Here is a 24,786-nt window from a genome sequence, read left to right as displayed (position 1 = left end):
CACTGGACACACATGCTCTCATCCTGGGTCTTTCCTCCCACCATGCCGTGCTTCTCAGAAGACAGATTCTGACTTAGAGATGGCCGCTAGTCCATCAGAGGCACATGACAGTCCCTTCCAGAGAGATGTCAGCACCATTCAGCCTGCTGGCTGGCCCCTTGTTAGAGCCAGAGGTGTGACCTTTTGGGGAGCAGACATCCTCTGTTCCTCCCCTTTACACTCTGGGACTCAGCTCCATTCCTGTCACGTGTGTGTGAAATGGATGAACAGTAAAGGAACGGCACTCCCTTAAGTCAGGAGTCTGCAGACTTCTTGGTAAAGGGCCAGGCAGTGTTGCTGGCTGTGTGGGCCTTACAGGTCCCACTGAGACTGCTCAGCGCAGACGTGGCTGTTTTCCAAAAAGACTTTACAAACAAGTGGCCAGCTTGTTCATCATTTGCCAACATCTACCTTCAGTTGTTTCATGACAAATGTGGCCCCATTTCTGTAACTGGGTACAGGGCCCATGACCTTCCAGCCCACTGTTGTATACCCACGGCCTCCCATCACGCCACATGGCAGGTACTTGGTGCTCAGTGCATGTTTGCTTGTTTGTTAACCACGTACAGAGTATCTGGCAGGGCTGGGAGGCAGCAGTCTACTGCCTGGCCCAGAAATAATGGTGCCTCTTCCTTTGTCTCCTTGGCCAGGAATGTTGAAAACCCCCAGTCCCAGCCGAGACCCGGGTGAATTCCCCCGTCTCCCCGACCCCAGTGTGGTCTTCCCCCCGACCCCGAGGCGCTGGAGCTCACAGCAGGACTCTACCTTGGAGAGACCCAAGACTCTGGACTTTCTGCCCAGGCCACGTCCTTCCGCCAACCGGCAGCGGCTGGACCCCTGGTGGTTCGTGTCCCCCAGCCACGCGCGCAGCGCCTCCCCAGCCAACAGCTCGAGCACAGAGACGCCCAGCAACCTGGACTCCTGCTTTGCTAGCAGCAGCAGCACTGTGGAGGAGAGGCCCGGACTGCCAGCCCTGCTCCCATTCCAGGCAGGGCCGCTGCCTGCCGCCGAGCGGACACTTCTGGACTTGGACGCAGAGGGGCAGAGTCAGGACAGCACCGTGCCACTGTGCAGAGCTGAGCTGAGTACTCACAGGCCTGCCCCTTATGAGATCCAGCAGGAGTTCTGGTCTTAGCATGACAAAGGTCAGGGGTAGGCAAGGGGGAAGCGGGAGGAGGTTGGGAGAGGGCGCTGGAGGAAGTAGGGGGAGCTGGCTGGCACAGCCCTTTCTTAGAGTTGGAAACCCCTGAGATCCAGCCCTGCTTCTTGCACTGATAATGCACTTTGAAGATGGAAGGGATGGAAAGAGGGCCACTTCAGAGGGTCTCCTGCCCTGTAGGGCCTTTCTGCCCATGTCTATCATAGGGACTGTGGACATGAGCTCTGGCTGTGTAGGGGAGGGAAGGTGCCTGCATATCCTCCGCCCTCCACAGTCTTCCTCGCCTTGAGGGTGACTCTGAAGAGTCACTCAGCCAAATCCGTCTGCTCTTCCCTCTCCTGATCAGTCGGGGATGCCCAGAGCTGTCCAGGAGCCCCTCGGTTAGCCCTGAGTCCAGCCTTCCCAGACTGCAGTGTTGGACGCTCTGTGATCTCGCTCCTTTCACCCTCTCCTCCAGCACCCGTGACTCGGAATCTCATCTGATGGGAGATGCGTGCTCCCCTGTGTCCTTTTCCTGCCAGCTGGAAGGCTGAAGGCAAGATGGCTTAGTACGAGAGCATACAGGGTGATACCCCTGGCACTACCTACCAGCACTTCCAGGTGCCCCACTTGTGTATTTGACCCCACAGGCAGTAAGGGCAGCTGCCCCAGTGAGAGCTACAGGGAGGGGGGAGCTAGGAAAGATAGAGTCGAGGGGCCGGGAAGAGGGCAGCAGAGTCTGTCCTTGTTCCTTTGGGAGACATTCTAGAGCAGAAACCAGCACCTGTTGAGGTACCCCTCTACCCACCTGGGGTCAGAACGTGAGCAGACCAGGTGCTGATACAAACATATGCTCATCCCAGGAATAGTTTCTTGGGAGGCTCACTGGTGCCAGTCTGCAGTCAGAGACAAAGTCCCTGTATTTACCCTTTTGTCGTCTGATCTCTGTGTTTCATCCCATCCCCTTGGCCTTCCCTCCCATCTTGGAATGAGTGGGCTTTGAGTTATGTGTGTGGTGAGTAGAGAGCTCTGCAGTGTACCAGAGTAGCCTGTGAGGGTGGGCCCTGGGCACTGGCAGTTGGGACTTCGAGGGACTTCTTAGCCAGTATAGTAGAGCGACCACTGTTCTGAGTGCTCAGTGAGCCAGTGGTGGGCACTAACCTCCAGGTCCCCAGTTTCCTAGTTGGGAACTGACCGAGGCTAGAGGCCCCTAGTGCTGGGCTCTGGGCCATGAACTGGGTAGAAAGGACCACAGAGGCCAACTCTGACTTTTCTGGAATTTGTTTCCTTTACTTGAATGTAGAGCAGCTTGCCCACATCCATCTTCACGCTTCCGTTTACCTGGAGGTCTTCTGTGTTAGGTGCAAACAGTCACCTTTGTGTGGGAATAATAAATAACGTGGTTGGGAATAGAGTCCTTAGGTCATGTCCCTGTCCCTCACTGTTGCTCCATTGTCTTACCGTGGAGTATCTCCCTGGGTTACTGGAGCTCAGTTCAGAGTGGGGAGAGTGGTGGAGCCGGCATAGGTGATAGATTTGGCTTCTGCTCTTTCCCTGTCGCTGTGGTAGAAGCCCTGCCCTGGGGGTGACTGAAAGGGTGACCTTGGTATTCAGGTTGTCCCTTGCTTCATTCCTTAGCCCGCCACACCCCCCACGCCCCGTGTTCTCTAGCGCATCTCAGCTCTCTCCTCTTGGAAGCCAATACACAAGAGATTATTTTTGCCTCCATACTTCTTTTCATAGGTTAGAAGAGGGAAGAGTGAGTTTTATCAGCAGCTCCAGCCAGCCAAGTGAGTCCTCTTCCGGAGGATCTAAGTTCATAAATGGTCTGCACTGTGCCCTTCCCTGAGCCCCCAAAATCCCAGTCCCTAAGCCACCAACTCCTCTTACATGCTCTTGGCTCCACAACATGGCCCTCTGGTAGGGCACAGCCTAAAGCATAATCCAAATCATGCTGGCTCTAGACCATGTTCTGTGGTAGGAGGTAGGGGTTTTTCCTCTACTTGGTGTTTGTTTGTTTGTTTTCATTTTCTGCATTTTGATAGGTTGCAGCCATCTTTCTTAGGGAGATATAACTGACAGGGTGTAAATGGGATGATGGCAACGTGATACCAAGCAGGAGGTGGCCCCCAGTTCTTAGCCACCCAGGGAAAGGGTAAGGCAGGGCTGGGGCTCTGCTGAGGAATTAATTGTACCTGAAAGACGCCAAAGAAGGGTCATTTCCAAAGATGCTGCCGTGAGCATCCACAAAGCCCGCCCTCAGCCCCTGCGAGCCGAGCCTTTGGCGGGCCCCTGCCTGCCACATTGCCTCTGGGGCAGGGCAGGAGACAGGATAAGCCTCTGCGGAAGGTCTGAGTGGTCTCCTGTAGACTTGTGTTCCCTAAAGCTGTGTTTGAAGCCTCTTGAGCAGAAGTAGCTGGAGCTTCCCTTGTCCCTTGCCTTCTCTCTGCTTGGAGACGCCTCCCTTCTGCCCCTGGCAAGTGTTCACCACGTGGAAGGTGGGGAAGGGAACAGATCCCGTCTCCTTGGGTCCTTCAGCTCCTACTGCTGATAGTCAACATGGAATCCAGGCCACTGCCAGAAGGTATCCTCGTGTTATTTGTAACCAAGAGGCTTTGGTGGCTGCTCTTAGCTTGGCATCTGTTGGCATCTGCCTAGGGTTCGGCAGCAGTGATGTTAATCACAGCCATGATGAACTGGGCTTACACAGCTCAGGCCAGTGCCGGCTTTCCTCCTCACCTTCACAGAAGGACACCGTTTTCCTTCTGTGTTGGGCCATACTTGGTGGAGAAGGAGGAATGCTGGAAGAGGAAGATTCCAGTGCAGAGAAATTGGAAAGCTGTTGGGATGACTGCTGAGCTGGGCCAGCAGGCGCTGAGCCCCGGGAGCTCTGTTTCCCAGGCTGCCTTTGCCGCATGACCTTAGGCTTGTCTCTTGGCCTCTCTCAGATTTCCTACCTTTAAAAGCCCTGTCACATGCTTCCCTCACAAGGGCAGTGGGAGAATGTGTCGGAGAAGGTCCCTGAAGCAGCCCTGGCTCCTCGCCAGCTCCTAGAGGACATGTCCTCTGTCCCCTCAGGATGAATTGCTAGAGCTGACGGTGTGGTGCTTGCCACCCATGCCTCGGGGGCTCGCCTGTTCTTTCACCCTGTGGCCTCTGGGAAAGGAGTGACTGGAGCTGGCTCAGTGTGACTAATGAGCCCTGGGGCCTGGCACATGCTCTTTCACCGCATTACACAGCACCTGGTCATGACAAGCATCCTTTCCCCCCACCCCCCACCTAGCCTGGCGGGCTGGCCGGCCCCACCATGTGTGTCTTAGGAATTGGGAGGTTGGTGGCAGCTTCAGAGTGACAGTTATCTGCAGAGCCTGGAATCAGACCAGTTTCTGGAAGAATCTTCGCAACAGGGTCCCCATGGGGCATGTGTCGTGGTGCTGGGTCCTTACATAATCCCCTTTTCCCCAGGCCGCCATTGCTCAGAGACACGGGGAGGCACCCCTTGGACATCATTCCTGACCTTTGGTCCACACTGTTGCCTCCACAGCGGCCACACTGGAGGTCCCTTCCCTGCTCCTCCCCCATGTGGAGAAGACACCTCCTGAGCCATCCTGATTCTTTAAAGCAGACAGCAGTAGGTGGCAGGGCTGGGCACGGTACACTCCAGGGCTGAGCTGTGTGTCCAGCCCGCCCCTCTGTGAATGCAGAACCTTGACCTCTTCACCAAGTCTTCTTGGAGCCTGTGCCTTGGAGTCAGGTGTGTGAGGGCCTGGTCTGGAGCTCAGAAACATTCTTTGCATCTTGAAGGAGCTGGGGGAAGAAGCAGGTGCTGGGCTTCTCCTGAGGGCTCTGGGGAATGTGGGGCAGAGGTGAGAGCAGCCAGCAGTGCATTACAGCCGGTTAAGGCACCACAGGGGCAGGAACCTGGTGATCTGAGCTGTCTGTCCACAGGCATGTGAGTGCCAACATCTGCCTGTGTCTCTGGACCCTACCTGTGGACTGGGGATGGCATGCCTTTCCCCAAAGCCTCTCACCTTGCTGGACGGCCTCCCCAACGGAGGACAGTGTGTGGGGGACGGCTGCATGGCCGAGGGTCAGCAGCCGTCCATGTCAGCCGTTCCCTGTGATTTGGCGGAATCCACCACCCGCCCCTCCCTCAGGCAGAGATGACTTAGGAACGCATCGCCAGCTGCCCGTCTTCTTTCTGGCAAATCAGCCTTTTCCTCGGAGAGGAATCCAAATAAATCAAAGTCTGCATATGAAATGGTAACCCGCTGCTGCTTCTGGGGAGCCTTCAGGCTCCCGGCTTCCCCCGGGCAGTGCTGCCTGGGCGCTTACCACCTCTGGGCACTGGTGTTGGAAGGCAGGAGATGGGAGCTGATTAAGGCCAGTTAACAAGTGCCTGATTAGCCTGGGCTCCTGAGTTTCTCATGGCCTCCCTCTCCTGATGGGGATGAGGCCCACCCCCTCCTTTACCCATTTACCACCTGGGCCTCCCCATGCTGCTCAGAGGCTGAATAGGCCTGGTTCCTCTGACCCTTGGTGCCCGTGCTCCCTGCGTCCTCTGTGTGCAGCCTGCTTTGGGCACTGAGCTGGAAAGAGAGCCCCAGGGTATCTCCACACCTCTTTTTGTTTCCCTTGGAAACAGCCCTGCCTTGCCCCGACCCATCTCTCTGACTGATCTGACCTGCCTCCCAGCAAGCACCCCCACCTGGATTTACTTGACTGAGCAGCAGGCAGGGGCCAGGGCAGGACACTGGAGTTCAGCTCGAGGGCTTCAGGCCTTTCCTGCTGGCACGTGTGCAGTGGACATCCAGGAATTCTGAACCCAGAGGCAGAATGGTTTTGGGGAGTCCTGGCAAGTGACAGGTGTCCGAAGCGGTATGTTGCCCACACCCAGACACCTGCTACACAGAGCCCGACTTCACTTGGAATGTGGATACTATGTGTATCATGGATTCTTTTCATTCTGATTTGTTAAAATACTGCATTGATACATGACTTACCTTGATTATTGAATGTTTGGGGTGCCTGTGAAGTTGGGCATCCAAGGCGAGTGCCTCACCTGCCCGCACCCTGCTCTGCCTGCCCCTCACCTGGACCTGTGAATGGGACTTAGGTTTCACTGTGAAGTAGGTTTTCTGTTTTCTAGAAGCCCTTCTGCCCGGGCCTGAGTGGGACGGTAGCTCTCCAGAAGTGTCAGGCTCAAATAGCACGACTGAAGACAGGTGGCGTCTGGGGTTTTTATTTGGGGCCTGTAACTAAGGGTGTCCTCCAGCTGCCTTGCAGCCCCCTTTTTGGACATGGACCAGGGAGCTTCAGAAGATTCATGGAATTAAAAGATAAGTCTATTTTGCAAAAATAAGTCCTTTTTTTTGGGCAAAAATTGGGAGAACCCATGCATGGTTTTCTCATCATCTGCCTTTCCCATGAGCTTTTAGGAGACCCTTCGTGGGAGCTCTGGGTGAAAGGAAGTGGCCATGGCAAGTCCAGTTCTCCCATCTTCAACCCCTTTGGAATACGCATGCATCCCGGGAGGTGTAACCAGGCCTCATTCATCCTCCCTGCCAGATTTCACAAGGGCGGAAGTGAGTGGAGGCCTTTTCACTCCCTCACACGCCAAGAGAAGGGTTGCCCACCTCTGTGGCTGCAAAATATTGCCCATCACACTTCCACCAGGAGCGTTTTCCTGCTGCCTATCATTCTGTTGTCTTGACCTCACTCTGATCATTCGTCTCCCGAAGCCATGCTGGCCATGGCCAATCTCTTCTTTGTCACCAGAGCAACGCAAGGGTTTATCCTGGCCCAGGCACAGGGACTAATATTAACTAAGAAATATGGATTTCTTCTGTGTGAGAGGCTCTGTCCTAGGGATTTATGTACATGTGAGGTCACTTCAAAAAGCCCATGAAAAATGAAGTTAAAGAATACGTTTATTTTGCTGCAAAAAAAAAATTTTAAATAAGTTCATGAAAGTGCATATGTTGAAAAAACTATGCTTGGGGCTGGCACTGTGGCTCACTAGGCTGATCCTCCACCTGCGGCACCGGCACACCAGGTTCTAGTCCCGGTTGGGGCGCCGGATTCTGTTCCGGTTGCTCCTCTTCCAGTCCAGCTCTCTGCTGTGGCCCAGGAGGGCAGTGGAGGATGGCCCAAGTGCTTGGGCCCTGCACCCACATGGGAGACCAGGAGGAAGCACCTGGCTCTGGCTTCAGATCAGCGCAGCACACCAGCCGTAGCAACCATTTCGGGGGTGAACCAATGAAGGAAGACCTTTCTCTCTGTCTCTCCTTCTCTCACTGTCTAACTCTGCCTGTCAAGAAAAAAGAAAAAAAGAAAAAAAAAAAAAGAAGAAAAAAAGAAAAAACTATGCATGGATTTCAAAAGAATTTTACATCAAAATAAACTTTATTCTATTTTTAAATGTTTATTTTTATTTATCTGAATGGCACAGTTGATGGAGAAAGAGTTTTCCATCTGCTGATTCACTTCCTAAATGCCCAAAATAGCCAGGGCTGGGCCAGACTGAAGTCAGGAGCCCAGAACTCCATCTGGGTCTCCCACGTGGGTGTCAGGGACCCAAGTACTTGAGCCATCATCTGTTGTCTCCCAGGGTACATTTGCAAAAGGCTGGATCAAAAGCAGAGGAGTCAGGAATCGGTGGAACACTTTGAAAACGAATGCTGGTACATTGCAAGCAGCAGCTTAACCCATTGTACCACACTGCCCACCTCTTTTAATTCCACTTCTCCATGAACTTTTTGAAGTACCCTCATAGATCTTTTGACTCCTTGCAGTATCATCCCCATCCAGGGCTGTGGAAGCTGAGGCAGCGTGGCTGTGTGCACTGCCCAGGTCACACAGCCCGGAAGCTAGTTACCGCTCTGCTGGGTTCCAGAGTCCCTCGTCTCCCTCTGAGCATGTTTCTAGACCACTGCTCAGAAGCCCTGAAATGCAGCTGGCAGGGGTTCGCTCCACCCGGGGCTTGAAGGTGTCGATCCCGTGGCTCCGTGTGCAGTCCACCGTTTCCCCGCGACTGCTCTTCACAACAGCTTCCCCATGCTGTGTGCCCTGTGCATCGAGCTTGGAAGCCTTTACTGTAGCTCCTGTGCCCTCGGGACCTTGAAACTGGACGTTAGCCTTTGTGTCGTATTGAGCCACAGGCCCTTGGCTCCCAGCTGTAGCAGAGAAGGGAGGACATGAACTTGTTAACTCTCTCCTCTGATTCCCCTCACCAACCATCCTGCACAGTCACCCACAGCCACACACACACCCCACCCAGGTACCTCCTAGGCCAAGACTGCATCTTTTAGAGCCCTGAGGAAAGGAGTTGGAGATGGATTTTGCTGAGTTTAAGAAGATCTTTGGGATTTCCACCCCATTAGGACCTTAAGGTCCAGGTGGAGTTTGCCTGTGTGTGCGTTCAGCCCCTCTGTAGTTAGCAATGGTTTTCACCCCTGTTTACTCTGGTGTCTTGTCCCTGTGTCCTCGCCCTGCGTCCTTGAATTCCCATGTTGCCTTGGGATTTAAGTTATTGTATGTTGTCAACAATATTTAAAGATGGAAAAGTCCTGAAGGAAACTCATCAGGTTCTTCCCTTTGCTTTTTGTTTTTCTTTCGAGGTACTGTAAATTGTTAACTAGGGATGCCAAGCAGGCTTGGTTCAATGGCTTAAACCTCTTACTGTATTACAGTGTAATGCTGATCTCAGCCTGGTCCCAACGCCAGAGCACACAGAGACTTGAATAAAACTGTTACCACAATTACGTCTGGTTTGCTGTGGTCCTTTCCCTCCTTTTCTTTTTGGTTGAACTTGATGTCCAAGAAACTGGATTGTTTTCAGGAAATGTTCATATGTAAGAAAAAAAATTTTCATATGGGGCTGGGGCTGGGGCCTAGCAGGTGAAGCTGCACCAGCAGTGCCAGCATCCCATATAGTCGCTGCTTCCAGTCCCGGCTGCTCCACTTCCACTCCAGCTCTCTGCTATGGCCTGGGAAAGCAGTGGAAGATGGTCCAGGTCCTTGGGCCCCTGCATCTGCGTGGGGGACCCAGAAGAAGCTCCTGGCTTCTGGCTTCTCGCTTTGAATCAGCTCAGCTCCAGTGGTCTCGGTCATTAGGAGAGTGAACCATCGGGTGGAAGACTCTCTGCCTCTGCCTCTCTATAACTCTTCCTTTCAAGTAAATAAATAAATCTTTTAAAAAAAGGACTAAAGACAAAAAGAAAGCCTATGGAGAGAAATAGGAATGCTGTGGGACAGAGGAGGATCGTCCCAGAGTCCCCCCGGGCCACAGGAGTGCTTGTGGACAGTGCCTGCCAGGTGATTCTCTCTCTCATAATTGACTTTCTGTGATACAGGCCATGGAGTTTGCTTTCAGAGCCACTCATGAATGGAGGATGCCTCCTGCCACTGTCCACCTGACATGTGGAGACAAGATTTGCCACTGGATTCCTGGTAGCTATAGTACTCTTAGATTTATTTATTTGAACGAGTGACAGAGAAGGAAAGACAGAGGTCTTCCATACTCTCCAAATAGCCACTGTAACCGGGACTGGGCCGGGCTGGAGTCTTCCACATGGATGGAAGGGGCCTAAGAACTTGGCCCATCCTCTGCTGTTTTCCCAGGTGCGCTGGCAGGGACTGGGTCAGAAGCAGAGCAGCCAGGATTTGAACAAGCACTCCGATATGGGATGTCAGCATTGCAGGCAGCAGATTAACCTGCGGTGTCACCATGCTGGGCCCTGCTCTTTCTTTCTCAGCTGTGTGACCCTGGGCAACCACTTAACCTCTCTGGTCTGCTTCTGGAACAAACAGATCGCAAAGCAGGTATGAGTTCACAGGTAGACCGTGTCTTGTACCACTTGAGTTCTGTCTCATTGACATGTGGATAAAAGGCTTCTGAACTTGGAATTCAGACACGCCGTGTTGTGATGCCGCAGCCTTTCACTCCTGATCTCTTTGCCCTTCTGATGTTCTGTGACGGATGCTTGGACTGTCAGGGGAGGTTGGACCCTTTGCTGAAATCTGTCCTGGGTCCGGGTAACCTTTGTAAAACAGACTGGGCAAGGGGCCGGCACTGTGGCGTAGTAGGCTGAGCCTCTGCCTGTGGCGTTGGCATCTCACGAACACCAGTTCGTGTCCTGGCAGCTGCTCCTCCCATCCAGCTCTCTGCTTATGGCCTGGGAAAGCAGTGGAAGATGGCCCAAGTGCTTGGGCTCTTGGACCTACATGGGAGACCCGGAAGAAGCTCCTGGCTTCAGATCAGCTCAGCCCTGGCTGTTGTAGCCATTTAGGAAATGAACCAGCAGATGGAAGATCTCTGTCTCTCCCTCTCTCTCTAACTCTGCCTCTCAAATAAATAAATCAAATCTTAAAAAAATCAGTCTGGGCAAAGGTGAAAATTTGAACCCTTTGCTGGTGCCGTGTGGAAAGGTGTCGTGTGCTGTTTGCAGGCACACAGATCGTTGTGTTTCTGGAAAGCCGGTTGGCAGTACAGTATCGAGGATAACATGTGCCCTGTGATTCTTTGTTATCTCATTTCCAGTCTCTCAACATCCTTAGGGGTAGGTCCCGTTATTAACCTCATTTTACCTCGAAGAAGATGAGAGTCAGGGAGTCCACCTGCCCAAGGCCACACAGCTAACAGTGGAGCTGGGATTTGTCTGATTTAGCATGTGCATTTGTGAGGTTGATTTACAAGTCCTCAAGTGGTGAGTTTCTTGGTGTGCCTGCCCCTCTTCCCTGCCCAACCCAGAACCCGAGAAAGTGGGAGCCTGGAGACTCCCGTTGCGAGGGAGAAACACTGACTGCGTGGCCACACGATGCAGCTTACCCTCTGCCTGTGGGCAGGGCCCTCACCGAGGACCTCCTGTGCACCCAGTACGGGCTGCAGCCACACACTCCAAGCTCACTGAGGCAGCACTCTGGTTCCCAGGCACCGTGTGGTCTGGTGGGAAAGACCAAAAATGAAAGACATCTGTTTAATATGATGGAGGTGTTGTGATGACAGGGTGCTAAGGAAGCACTGTGGATGGGGTTGGCCTGAGCTAGGCTGGCTGACTTCATGGGAATGTGCCGAGTTGAGTCCTAAAGGAAGGGAGCATTCAATGGCGTGAAACAACGCAGTGGCCCTGTCCTATCAGCCGCTCCCGCAGGGGAGCTGTCGTAGCACAGCTGCCGCATACTGCAGTGCTGGTCCAGGTGCTTCCCTACTAAGCAGGGGATGATGGCTTAAAGACTCAAATTCCTGCCACCCACGTGGGAGGCCAGGTTGGAGTCTGGCTCCTGGTTTTGGCCTGTTCTAGCCCTGACTGTTATGGCCATTTGGGATGTGAACCAGCAGATGGGAAATCTCTCTGTGCAACTCTGCCTTTCAAATGGTTTTATCATCAACCATATGAGCAATTATGTCGCCCTTAGAATCAGATTATGCAAGAATAAGGAAGGAAATGGAATACTCATGATAACTTAAAAGGCAAGATACAAAAATGAAAAACATTTAACCCCAATTATATGTTCAAAATATATTTCCATTTTTTAAAAGCTACACAATTGATATGCATAAAACTACCATAGATGATTCCAAAATGTTATGGAATTTTTTAAACTTTTTTTTTTTTTTACAATGAACAGAGTAATTTGATTTTCAGCAAAACAATGACAAAGTAGCTTGGGGAGACAGTCTTAAGACAATGGGCCACTGACAATCTAGCATCTTGCTAGATTGACTCTACAGCCCTCCAGTCACCAGGGCCAGCTTCCCAGTCCTGATGGGACTTCCCTCCCCGCAGTGGAGAGATGATGCTAGGATGACCAATCTGCAGGCTTCAAGTCGAAGCTGGTGAGGACGGAGAGCAGAGCATGTTCTCCGAGCAGAGGAGCCGTGGCGATCTCCTGGGGGCACAGCTGCTTAGGATCCTCGTGGCCAGAACCTGAGGGCAGAGTACCAGCACGCAGCTCACCAAGAGAGGAGCCGGGCTGGGCCTCGGTTCTGCACACCCTGTCCCTGGAATGTGCTTTGTTCAAGGCTGGGGCTGAGGTCCTAATCCGCTGAGCCCTGTGCTCCCCACCCCATCAAGTCCAACTGACTCAAGTGGGAGAACATGTTTGGCCCAGGGAGAGGGGTGGAGGCGAAGTGTGGGCGTCTGCTGCTCCTCCTCTCCGACGCTGGCCACACTGCTGCATCCAGCCAGGAGGGCCTCGTGCGTGGTCAGGACACTGCTCTGTGATCAGGGGCAAAGGTGAAGGGAGAGCAGAGACCATGTGCGTTGAGTGCAGGTGTGATTGGCACTCCATATCATCTGCAGGAAAAGGTGCACACGTTCCGTTCCTACACTCCTATTACAATCTCCCTGCCTCCAGCCCACGCCCCTCCCTCGCTAACACCGTGCCGGTCTCTGCTTCCTGTAAGACTTGATTTTCCAGGCATGGAGGACTCTTTGACAGGTCAGAGTAGTAGCCTCCTTAGGAGCAGATTTTCCGGCTACCTACTTGGGTGTCAGACTACAATATAAATGGTCAGGTTTGCAGGAAGGGGACATGGGAGGGTTGGGCACGAGCCAAAGGGAAAGAAAGGCAGAAACAGAGCAGATTCTGCCCTGTGGAAGGCAACATTCTCTGCAGTGAGACCAGATACGCCGGGAGGCCATGAAGAAGTGTGCGAGTGGCTGGCGCTGCGGCTCAATAGGCTAATTTTCCTTCTAGTCCTGGTTGGGGAGCCGGATTCTGTCCCGGTTGCTCCTCTTCCAGTCCAGCTCTCTGCTGTGTCCCGGGAGTGCAGTGGAGGATGGCCCAGGTCCTTGTGTAAAGGCAAATTAAATAATGTGTCTAAATGTAAACTCTTGTATACTCAGCATGTTAAATTTGTGTTAAAAATGTTATAGAAAAGTGCATTTGGTAAGGAAGGTTAAAAGGAAAGAGTTATTTTGAATAAAGAAAGGACAAGGTTTGTAAGATTGACTTCATCCTGATGGCTAGTTTACTCTAGACTGGAATGGAAATGATGGAATGTTTCAAGTAAGTTGAAGAGGGTGTGTGGAAGTCACAGAAGGTTACGGAAGAAATCTTGGATATTGGGCCGGTGCCGCAGCTCACTAGGCTAATCCTCCACCTAGCGGCGGCGGCACACCGGGTTCTAGTCCCGGTCGGGGCGCCGGATTCTGTCCCGGTTGCCCCTCTTCCAGGCCAGCTCTCTGCTGTGGCCAGGGAGTGCAATGGAGGATGGCCCAAGTGCTTGGGCCCTGCACCCCATGGGAGACCAGGAGGAGCACCTGGTTCCTGGCTTCAGATCGGCGCAGCGCACCGGCCACAATGCGCTGGCCGTAGCAGCCACTTGGGGGGTGAACCAACGGAAAAAGGAAGACCTTTCTCTCTGTCTCCCTCTCTCTCTCACACTGTCTAACTCTGCCTGTTAAAAAAAAAAAAAAAAAAGAAGAAGAAGAAGAAGTGTGTGAGGCAGCCCCAGGAGCCCTGCAGGTGGAAGCAGTCCCGAGGGCCAAGGTGAATGAGGGTGGCTGGTTGAAGGACACTGACTCACATCCTGTCCTGCGCTTCACCCAAGCTGGAAAGAGAAGACTCCTCCCTCTGATCCTCTCCTGAACATTCCCCAAGGGCGTGCAGGGGGTGGGGGTGGGGTGCAGCTCATCCAGAAATCCCGCATCTGCTTGGGGCTGGACGCATCACACTCATGACGATGAGGTGCGTGGGGACTGGGGGAGTGGACACAGTCACTAAAAGCCTTCACCTGAAGACTGCTGCCTATGGGCATGTCATGCACGCACGCGCTTGTGTGTGTGTGTGTGTGTGTGTGTGTAAGATTTATTTATTTACTTGAGAGACAGAGAGAGGGGTCTTCCATCTGCTGGTTCACTCCCCAAGTGGCCGCAACAGCCAGAGCTGAGCTGATCCAAAGCCAGGAGCCAGGAGCTTCTCCCATGTCTCCCACGTGGGTGCAGGGGCCCAAGGACTTGGGCCATCTTCTACTGCTTTCCCAGGACATAGCAGAGAGCTGGATCAGAAATGGAGCAGCTGGGACTCAAAACGGCACCCATGTGGGATGCTGGCGTGGCAGGCAGTGGTTTAACCCTCTGAACCACAGCACCAGCCCCCAACTAACCTTTAAGAAGCTGGCAGACCTTGTTGTGCAGCAGTTAAAGTGCCGCTTGGAACACCCACATCCCCGACTGGATGACTGGGTTCAAGTCCCTGCTCTGCTTCTGATTCGGTTTCCTGCTAACGCGCTCCCTGAGAAGCAGCAAGTGATGGCCCACGTACTTGAGTCCCCGCCCCCGACATGGGAGACCTGGAAGGAGGTCCAGGCTTTTGCCTGGCCCAGTGCTGGAAGTTGTAGGCCTTTGGGGAGTAAACCAGTGGGTGGAAGATTCTCTCTCTCTTTCTCTTTCTAATAAGTAAAAATAAAATAAATTTTTAAAAATTAAAAAAAACTATGGTTGAGTTTTGGTAAAATAATGAAGACTATGCCTGGTTATGTGAAAAAAATTTTAAATAGTCCTCCCTTTTCCAATTACCTATCTTTGTGAGGCCAGATTTTCTTCATAAGTTTCAACCAAAACAAGATATTGAAACAGATTGGATGCAAAATCAGATATGAGCATTTAGATGTCTTCTACTAAGCCAATATTAAAGAGCTATGCAAAAATGTGAAGTAAAGCCATTCTTTTCACTGCCTTTTTGTTTATTTGTATTGGAAAATATGGTTATTTTAAATTATAATATTTATGTTCAGCATTTAATGAGATTATTGTTATTTTAAAGTGAGTCAGTTGTATTTTAAAAGTTGATCAGTTTTATTTCTGAATAGGATAGATGCAATATACGCAATGCTTGAACAGGGGCTCACTTGAAGTCAATTTTTTTAAGTGCTAGGACAGCAGAAATACCACCAGATGGCGCCAATGAGGCTAAGAGCAGACTGAGCGTGTGTTTTGTGGGGAAGGACAGAGTGTAAAAGTGGGATTTGCAGCAGTGAGTTTTATGATATGAAATTTTCTAATAACAATGAGATTTATAGGCTCTTTGGGAACAAAAATGACAGCCCCGGGACTTAATCAGCAGGTTTCCAAATCTAAATTAGATAGGCAGATTTATGCCAAATAATATGTTGTGGGGTTTTCTGTTTTGTTTTTCTTTCCTCTAACAAAAGCTAAGCACATTCCTTGGAGAAGCTCCCTGCAGCCTGGGAAACCAAGCAGATTAAATGGAAAGTGCACGGTCTTTTCCATTTTGTGTTGCTAATAAGATAACATTAATCTCTGGGGCTTGAAGGTGAGATTTAGGCAGAGTCACTGCAGTAGGCGAGCACTGGCACTGGCGGAAGCGCACAGCCAGCCGCTTATTCCCACAGGACCTGGGAAGCCCGGAGGGAGGGGGAAGTGGGTGGGCGCTCGGAGGGTGGGAGTGGGAGAGGTCACTTTTGACAGCGTTAGCTGGGCCTCTGGGTGACAAAATCACGTAAACATTTTTGACTTTCTGTGAGGAACTCTAAGCTGGCGTTGGGAAAACTTGAATGCAAAAGTGGTTTTCCTTCGAGGACATTCTGAAACAGCTGACAAAGGACAGAACTCTCTTCCAGAGATGAAGTTTTTTATGGCAATCCTCCTGCCTGGGTCACCAATAAAGGCAGCAAGTACCTGAGCTAGGGGCTGGCTCAGTCGATGAGTCTGTGACCTATGAAGGACACAGCGGGTGAGAACTAACTTTAGATAAATATGGTCCGACACCATGACTCTGAGCAAGTGAATTTTTGAAGTTTTACTTTTTTATTTCTCAAGATTTTATTTATGTATTTGAAAGGCAGAGCTACAGAGACCCAGAGGCAGAGAGACCTTCCATTCACTGGGTCACTTTCCACGTCGCTGTGACAGCCAGGGCTGGGCCAGGCCAGAGCCAGGAGTCAGGAGCTTCATCTGGGTCTCCCACATGGATACAGGGGCCCAAGGACTTGGGCCGTCTTCTGCTGGTCTCCCAGGCCATAGCAGAGAGCTGGATGGGAAGTGAAGCAGCTGGTTGGCTCCCTTATGGGATGCTGGGGCTGCAGGCAGAGGCTTAACCTGCTAAGCCACATTGCTGGCCCCCCAAATTTTATTTTTAATTGTTTTAGATAACATATTTAATTTACATTATAGTCAAAGGCTTAACGGCTCTACTAAATAAAGAATTCAACAAATAAAAAAATAAAAAACCCATAGTCCAGCAGGTAAATAGGGAAGGTCTGTAAACAATAATCAAATGAAAAAATATTCAACTTCACTCACAAAGTAGATTTTAAAATAGGCACAAGATCATTAATACCACAGTAGTATATAACCCCTTTCATTTTGTTTGCTAAAACGAAGTTTGATAAAACACTGTATTTTCAGCAAAACTGATACAGGACTTTTTTTTTTTAGCTCCAACATATAAGGGAGTATATGCTCTGTTTGTCTTTCTGTGTCTGTTTATCTCAGTCAAGATGAGGTCTTCCAGTTCTAACCATTTTGTGCGAATGATGGCATTTCGTTCTTTTGTACAGCTGAGTAATGTTCCGTATTCCATTGTGCATATACGCATTTTCTTTATCCATTCATCGGGTGATGGACACCTTGTCTGATTCCGTGCTGCTGTCAACAGTACTGCTGTGAGTGCACCGGGGCAGGTGTCTCTGACACAGTGAGTTCATGACTTCTGCGTACACACCCGGGAGTGGGATTGCTGGATCATACGGCAGGTCTAGTTCTAGTTTTTTAAGAGATCTCCATACTGTTTTCCACAGTGGCTGCCCTAATTTACATTCCCACCAACAGTGTCTAAGAGTTGAGGAAGTGAATTTCAGCCAGGATTTCCCACTTGGCACTGGCCACATGTTGGGACAGCCAACTCTGTGTCGGGGTCTGTCTTGTGCATGGTGACTTGGGCAGCATCTTGCCCCTGCCCAGTGGCTTCCCCCAGCTCCTATCTGTGACAACCAAAACTGTCTCCAGACGTTGCCAAATGTTCATTGTGGGGCATCATTGCTCCTGACTGAGGATCACTCCCCTAAGCTGACTTAAAAGATGGGGACCCCATGAAGCGAGATTGCGCTGAGCAGGGTCCTGTAGGCTGGGATAGAAGGATGGGTTTCTGAGGGCGAGCATGGAACCTACTGCTTCAGATGCACGTGTCCCACATCAGAGGCCTGGGTCTGACATGCTCCTCCAGTTCCTGACTCCAGCTTCCTGCTGTTGAAGACCCTGGGACACAGCTGGTGAGGGTTCCTGCCACCCACATGGGGGCCTGGACTGTGCTCCTGGCTCCTGGGACACAGCTGGTGAGGGTTCCTGCCACCCACATGGGGGCCTGGACTGTGCTCCTGGCTCCTAGTTGTGGCCTCTGTCCAGTCCCAGCATTGAGGACATTTGGGGAATGAACCAGTGAATGGGAGTGCTCTCTCTGCTTCTGAAGTAAACAGTTTCTAAAAAGAATTCCAAAAGTTGGAGTTTTATTTTAAGTAGAACTCAACATTTTCAACTGCAGGTGACGTTATCTACTTTGACTTTTTTTTAAAATTTATTTATTTGAAAGAGTTACACAGAGAGAGAAGGAGAAGGAGAGAGAGAGAGAGAGGGAGAGAGAGAGAGAGAGAGAGATCTTTCTTCCACTGATTCACTCCCCAGCTGGCCACAATGGCGAGCTGAGTTTATCTGAAGCCAGGATCCAGGAGCTTCCTCTGGGTCTCCAACATGGGTGCAGGGGCCCAAGGACTTGGGCCATCTTCTACTGCTTTCCCAGGCCATAGCAGAGAATTGGATTGGAAGTGGAGCAGCCGAGACTCGAACCAGCACCCATATGGGATGCCGGCAGTGCAGGCGGTGACTTCACCCACTATGCCACAGTTCCGGCTCCTACTTTGAATTTTGAAAAGATCATTCAGGCTGTGATGTGGAGGGGGGACCGGCTAGAGTGACAATGTCATAGCGATGAAATGAGGCTGTTGTAATTGTCCACCCAGCAACTAAGAAGTGATGGTGGGGTAGACATATGACAAGCAGTTAAGATGCTGCTTGGAATGCCTACATCCATATGGGAGCCTGAGGTTCAAGTCCCAGATCTGCTCCCCAGTCTAGCTTCCTGCTAGTAGTGTGCACCCTGGGAGGCAGCATGTGATGGCTCAAGTACTTGGATCCCTGTTACCCATGTGGGAGACTCAGACCAAGTTCCAGGCTCCTAGATGTTGGTCTGGCCCAATTCTGGGCTTTCAGGGAGTGAACCAGCAAATGGAAGATCTTTGTCTGTCTGTCTCTGTCCCTGTCTTTCTGCCTTTCAAATAACAAACTGAAACAAAAGAAAAGAAAGGAAAAGAAAAGAAACAGTGGTGGCCAGGTGGGGGTTGTGGCCCTGGAGACTAAGAGAACAGGGTTCAACATTTTTGGAGGAAAACACCTCGCTGTTGCTCACGGATTTGCTGAGGAGGTTCTATCGCCAAGCACATCCCACAGTGCCAACCGTGCTCCCTAGTGAAGTGGTAACAGGTGCTTGGGAGTTAGACTCCAAGCCTGACCATGTATGCATGCACTCACTGCTAGCTCTCATAAGAGTGTATCGGGGCCAGTACTGTGACGCAGCAAATTAAAGCCATTGCCTGCAGCACTGGCATCCCATATGGGCCCTGGTTTAAGTCCCAGCTGCTCCACTTCCAATCCAGTTCCTTGCTAATGCACCTGGGAAAGCAACAGAGGATGGCCCAAGTGCTTGGGCCCCTGCACCCATACAGGGGATCTGAATGAAGCTCTTGGCTCCTGGCTTTGGCCTGGCCCAGCCGCGGTCATTGTGGCCATTTGAGGAGTGAGCCAGTGGATGGAAGATCTGTTTGTCTCTCTTCCCTCTCTCTCTGTAACTCTGCCTTTCAAGTCAATAAATAAATCTTAAAAGAGTGTGCCACTGGGGCTGTCTGACTTGAGAAGATGTGAGGAAGTGCGTGCTCCCGGTGCGTGGCACTTGTCCCTGGTGGTTCTGCTGACGGTGAGTGTCTCTTAGGCACTGCTTTCTGCTCATGAACCTGAAAAGGTGGAGAAAGCAGCACTGAGCGATGAATGACTTAGTCTTGGCTGGATGGTGAGGCCTCACTTTCAAAGTCACGAAAGCCGCAAAAGCCACCCTGCCTTGCCAACCCAGCCCAGGAATCTGTGTCACTCAATGGGGGTAACAGGGAAGCATGGTTACCTGGGAGCTTGGGGGTGGGGATAACCCAAGCCACTGATTTTGGTGGCACCTGACCATGGGCCTGTGCACTAGGGTTGGAGAGAGCCTGACAGGCGTTTGGGAATGAGGCGCTGAGATTCTTTGGTGAAAAGCGGGCAGTGTTACCAGGGAAGCAAGTGAACAGCAGACACACACTCTAACAGAATATTAGGGGCCCAAGCAAGGCCTGTTATTGGTTAGTTTCTGATTGCATAGAACAGGGTTGCCAGGATTTTAAATTGTAGTGCTTGAAGCATGTAGTTAAGCAGAGGGCTTAGTTGGCACCAGTTGGGATAGCAAATTGTTGAGGCAGCTTCTGATATTAGACCTCAGGGCCTGTGTGTGTGTGCGTTCCCAGCCCTATCTGTGTGCTTTTCCTCTGGGCCTCCAAGCTCCAGGTGAAAATAACAAGTCCCCGTGGTGTGTTTGTTGTCTGTTGTGACAATCCCCATCCAGAGCTCAGTCTGGCCTGAGGCAGTGGGGTTAGGTGAAAGGGTTTCTGGATCTGAAACACAGATTGATCCTCTCAGCACAGCCTGGTGCCATCCCAGTCAGTAAAGTGCTCCATGAAATCTCTTCTTCGGCTTAGAAAAATCACACAATTTTGGCGTATTTTAGGAGCCAGCATTGTGGTGCAGTGAGTTAGGCCACCACCTGCAACACTGGCTCCACCTCCAATCCAGCCCCCTGCTGGGAATGAGCCTGGAAAGACAGCACATGATGACTGGGCCTCTGGTACCACATGGGAGACCTGGATGGAGTTCCAGGCTCTTGGCTTTGGCCTGGCCCAGCCCTGGCCAGGGCTCTGTGTCTCTCTCTCGCTGTCTGTCACTCTGCCTGTCAAATAAAGTTAAATAAAACAAGCAATAGGCTGTTTAAAAAAAATTGAGAGGCAGAGATTGAAAGAGAAACAGACAGAAAAAGATGGTTCACTCTCTGATTCATATAACAGCTGGAGCCGGTCTAGGGTGAAACCAGGAGCCATGGACTCAATCTGAGTCTCCCATGTGGGTGGCAGGACCCAACTACATGTGCCACTGCTGCTGCCTCCCAGGGTCTGTAGCAGCAGGAAGCTGGAGTCAGGAGCTGGGACTTGAACCTAGGCCCTCGGCTGTAGGATGGAGGTGGCCTAATGAGAGTCTTAATAGCGAGGCTGCCAAACTACCCACAAATCACTGAATTTTGAAGACATCCATGACTGGCTGAGCCAGGCCAAAGTTAGTAGCCTGGAATTTCTTCCAGGTCTCTCACTTGGGTTAGCAGGAACCCAGGTACTTGGGCCATTATCTGGTGCTTTCTCAGGCACGTTGGCAGGAAAGTAGATCCAATATGGGCTGCCGGTATCACAGGCACTGGCTCCACCCAGTGGGCCACAACCGTGTAGGCCGGGGCTGGCCGGCCTGCAGCAGAGCTGCAGAGACAAGAGGAAGGCCATGGCCCAGGCAACCCAAGTGCTTCGTGAGATGGTAGCACCTAGTTCCCTTTTCAAGTCCCAAGGGCACCATTCACCCTGGCTAAGGCCTTGCTTCCTGCAGCGTAGTGGCCTGGGAGAGTTCCTGCCTCTCTGCAAAGTGAGCAATTTCCTCCGCGCAGTCTGCCGGCGCAGGCCCACGGTATCACGCAGACACGCAGACGTACGGTATATTTCCCCTGCAACTAGCTGGAGTGCCGGCCTCCTGGCACCAGGCTCTCTCTGGTGTTGTCTAGCACAGTCCTCAGAGGCAGGGCGGCAGGAAGAGATCTTCTTCCAACAAGAGAGAAAGAAGGTGCTTAGAGGGTGCCGGGAGGGTGCGGGGGTCAGGACCCGGGCTCCAGGCCCCACTGCTACTCACCCCTACCCTGCAGGCTTCCCGTCTGGGACCTCGACAAGGAGGGGACTTCAAGGAATCCTACTCTCCCCTTCCCTAGGTCAATGAAGGAGGTGACTTCCTTGCGCTACCGCTGCAGAGAAAAATATCTGGATCTTTGGGGTCCAAGGCGTGCTTGTGAAAGGTCCCTCCTGTCTTCAGTGTTCCGATTTCAGACATTCTGTCCGACCCCCTTTTTGAAACTTGCATTCGGACCTTAAGGTCCGACAACAGCCACGTCATGCTTATTTGGAAGTGGAGTTCTCCGGCCCCTTCCTGGCACCTGACTTAGAGCCCGGCAAAGGCTTCTCTGGAAAGAACAGACTCCATCCTGGCCGCGCCAAGACAGCAGCCGGTCAGCTGAGCGGCCTGTGAGTGGCTGAGGAAGGGCTGGGAGCGGAGCTCCCGGCATGGTAGTCTCAGGGTGTTCCTACTCCGTGTCCTCGGAAGGGCTGGGATCGGAGCTCCCGGCACGGTGTTCTCAGGGTGCTCCTACTTCCTGTCCTGGGAAGGGCTGGGAGCGGAGCTCCCGGCACGGTGTTCTCAGGGTGCTCCTACTTCCTGTCCTGGGAAGGGCTGGGAGCGGAGCTCCCGGCACGGTGTTCTCAGGGTGTTCCTACTTCCTGTCCTGGGAAGGGCTGGGATCGGAGCTCCCGGCACGGTGTTCTCAGGGTGCTCCGACTTCCTGTCCTAAGCCTGCACTGCGGAGCCTCCAGAGCACCGTCCCCGTCACCCGAGGTGCGCTCCTTGGGGACTTTGCGCTCGGAAGTTCCCTTTCTCTGAACTGCTCTCCCCCAGGGGTCCGCTTGCCCGCAGACCTCTGCCCACTGTCACGGGGGGGGGGGGGGGGGGCTCCCTGACCTGTCCCAGGCACAGTCCTCCTCCCCCACTCCCTCCGCTCCCCTGTACTTAGCGCCCCCTTGCTCTCTAGATGGGTCACTTCCTTATGTCTCCAGAGAGCAGAACCGTGCGTGACCCCTGGGAGAAGCTCAGTGAAAGTGAACACATGCATTCGAGCAAGCACCTTCCCTCTCTGGAAAGGATGATGGGAGACCTGGGTGTTTGGTGCAGCAGGTACGACACCACTTGGGCTGCCCACAGCTCATAGCAGAGTGCTTGGGTTTGAGTCCCTGCCCAACTCCTGATTCCAGCTTCCTGCTAAGACAGACCCTGGCTCCTGCATTAGATAGGAGTGGCTATGGCCTGGCCCAGCCCTGACCGTTGAGGGCATCTGACAAGTGAACCAGTGGATGGGAGGGAGATTCTCCCTCTCTCTCTCTCTCTCTCTCTCTGTGTGTGTGTGCATTCATGTGTGTGTTCTCTGTGTCGCTGGCTTTCAAATAAAACACACAAATAAAAGTTTAAAAAGAAAGGAAGGGGCACCACATCTCATATGGGTGCTGGTTCAAATCTCTTCTGCTCCTCTTCCGATCCAGCTCTCTGCTATGCCTGGGAAAGCAGCAGAAGATGGCCCATGTGCTTGGGCCCCTGCACCTGCCTGGGAGAGCCAGAGGAAGCTCCTGGCTCCTGGTTTCGGATCAACTCACCTCCAGCTGTTGCAGCCATTTGGGGTGTGAACTAGTGGACAGAAAACCTTTCACTCTGTCTCTCCCTCTCTCTGCCTGTAATTCTACCTCTCAAATAAATATATAAATAATCTAAAAAAGAAGATGACGAGTTTCTACACTAAACCATTTAAACCAGAAGTGTCCAAAGATTTTTATTAAATAAAAATCTTTTATATGGCCGTGATTTTACCTTATAGTCATTGTCCCATTTAATTTTCACATCTTCCCTTTTTTTTTCTTTTTAAGATTTTATTTATTGGGGTCGGCTCCGTGGCGCAGCGGGTTAACACCCTGACCTGAAGCACCAGCATCCCATATGGGCGCTGGTGTGAGACCCGGCTGCTCCACTTCTGATCCAGCTCTCTGTATGGCCTGGGAAAGCAGTAGAAGATGGCCCAAGTCCTCGGGCCCCTGAAGCCACGTGGGAGACCCAGAAGAAGCTCCTGGCTCCTGGCTCCTGGCTTCGGATTGGCACAGCTCTGGCCTTTGCGGCCATCTGGGGAGTGAACCAGCGGAGGGAAGACCTCTCTCTCTGTCTCTTTCTCTCTCTCTCCCTCTGCCTCTCCTCTCTCTGTAACTCTGACTTTCACTGCGGGGCTCTCCCTTCCCACACATTTGAGCTCGAATTTCGGGCTGGCGGGATTTTGGTGGGAGGGTGACAGGGGCAACAGCCCAGGGATTTTCTGACCACTTCTCAGGGGTGAGACCAAGAGAAAGAAGAGGGAGGCAAGCGAGCCGGTCCGCACTAACCAGCACTGGCTCACTGCGGGCAGCTCAGCCTCCCCAAGCCTCAGGGACGGCACCTGCACAGAAGGGCATCTGCCCGACAGCCCCTTCCCACTCCCAGGACGTGCCTGGAGCCGAAAGGTTCCAAGTTCCAGACTGGGACACCCTGTAGCCAAGCTAGCCAGAGGCCACAGCTGTTCTTGTCACCTCGGTCATTCCTTTATCCACTCATTCAACCTTGATTTGCTAGACTCTCTGCTACAGACTAAAAGAGGAAATTAGTCGGCCCCTGGCAAATCAAATGGAGTCATGGTGATTTGAAGAGAGTTTAATGAGAAGTCTGTTGGAGTCCCCTTCACTCTACCACAGGCGCTAAAATTCCAAGACTCCTTGTGGATGTCTGAAGCCATAGAATCATCCTTGCACCCTTTATATAGTACAAGGGTGCTTCAGACATTCATGGAAAATGAAATTAAAAGAGTTGGTGCAAAATTATTTTAAAGATTTATTTATTTATTTGGAAGTAAGAGTTATAGAGTGAGGGACAGAGATCATCCATCAGCTGATTCACTCCCCAGATGGCCACATTGGCCAGGGCCAAGCCGGGCTGAAGCCAGGAGCCAGGAGCTTCATCTGGGTCTCCCACATGGGTGGCAGTGGCTCAAGTACTTGAACCACCTTCTGCTGCTTTCCCAGGCCATGAGCAGGGAACTGGATAGGAAGAGGAGCAGCCAGGACATGAACTGGCACCCACAGGGGTGCTGGCATTGCAGGCAGCTGCTTTAACTGCTAGACCACAAGGCTGGCCCCAGTGCAAAACATTTTTGAAAGCCATACATAGTTTCTTTTCATGATACATTTTGAAAGCCCCTCAAATGCTTGGATTTCAACTTTTGAAATTCATGGGATTTCAAATTTTAAAAAATATATTTCATGAAAAAATACATATGGGACTCAAAAACTTTTTTGTGCCACAATAAACTTATTTTTTTGGTTCTATTTTCCAAGAGCTTTTTGAAGTACCCTTATGTGAAATTTCATATCGTAAAGACCTATGATAAAATATTATTAATGGATTAGGCAGAGTAAGAGATTAATAACAATAACCAAGAAGCCCTATAACAATATAGGTTAATAAAAGTTCTGTGAATATTGTCTCTGTCTCTCTGAGAACGCCTTACTGCACTGTCCTCAGCCTTCTTGTGATCATGTGAGGGATCCAATGCCTGGGTGATGAGCTGAAGTGAGGTGAATGACG

General features: G+C 51.7%; 2 protein-coding genes across 6 annotated transcripts in view; one reads left to right on the top strand and one right to left on the bottom strand.

Moving 5' to 3' along the window:
• The window catches only part of MAP3K9 (mitogen-activated protein kinase kinase kinase 9), a 91,625-nt gene extending 82,685 nt beyond the window's left edge, over positions 1–8,940 (top strand). For both annotated transcript variants that reach the window (XM_070065169.2, XM_070065170.2), the window contains one exon: positions 690–8,940. In XM_070065169.2, the coding sequence (XP_069921270.2) occupies positions 690–1,174 (485 nt within the window). In that variant the 3' untranslated portion in view covers positions 1,175–8,940. The remainder of the gene's footprint in view (positions 1–689) is intronic.
• Positions 824–24,786, bottom strand: part of TTC9 (tetratricopeptide repeat domain 9) — a 97,211-nt gene continuing 73,248 nt past the window's right edge. Inside the window, exon 4 of one of the 4 annotated variants that reach the window (XM_070065172.2) lies at positions 824–11,120. In XM_070065172.2, the coding sequence (XP_069921273.2) occupies positions 11,003–11,120 (118 nt within the window). In that variant the 3' untranslated portion in view covers positions 824–11,002. Of the gene's footprint in view, positions 11,121–12,838; positions 12,972–15,932; positions 16,175–16,271; positions 19,206–24,786 lie in introns of those variants that run through there. The other 3 variants (XM_070065171.2, XM_051826303.3, XM_089322213.1) reach the window with 3 other exon arrangements.

This window comes from Oryctolagus cuniculus, chromosome 20, assembly GCF_051225735.1.
Source record: "Oryctolagus cuniculus isolate XC-2025 breed Fujian yellow rabbit chromosome 20, ASM5122573v1, whole genome shotgun sequence".
Taxonomy (NCBI): Eukaryota; Metazoa; Chordata; class Mammalia; order Lagomorpha; family Leporidae; genus Oryctolagus; species Oryctolagus cuniculus.
The sequence above is the reverse complement of the archived record's forward strand: the minus strand, read 5'-3'. Positions and strand labels throughout refer to the sequence as shown.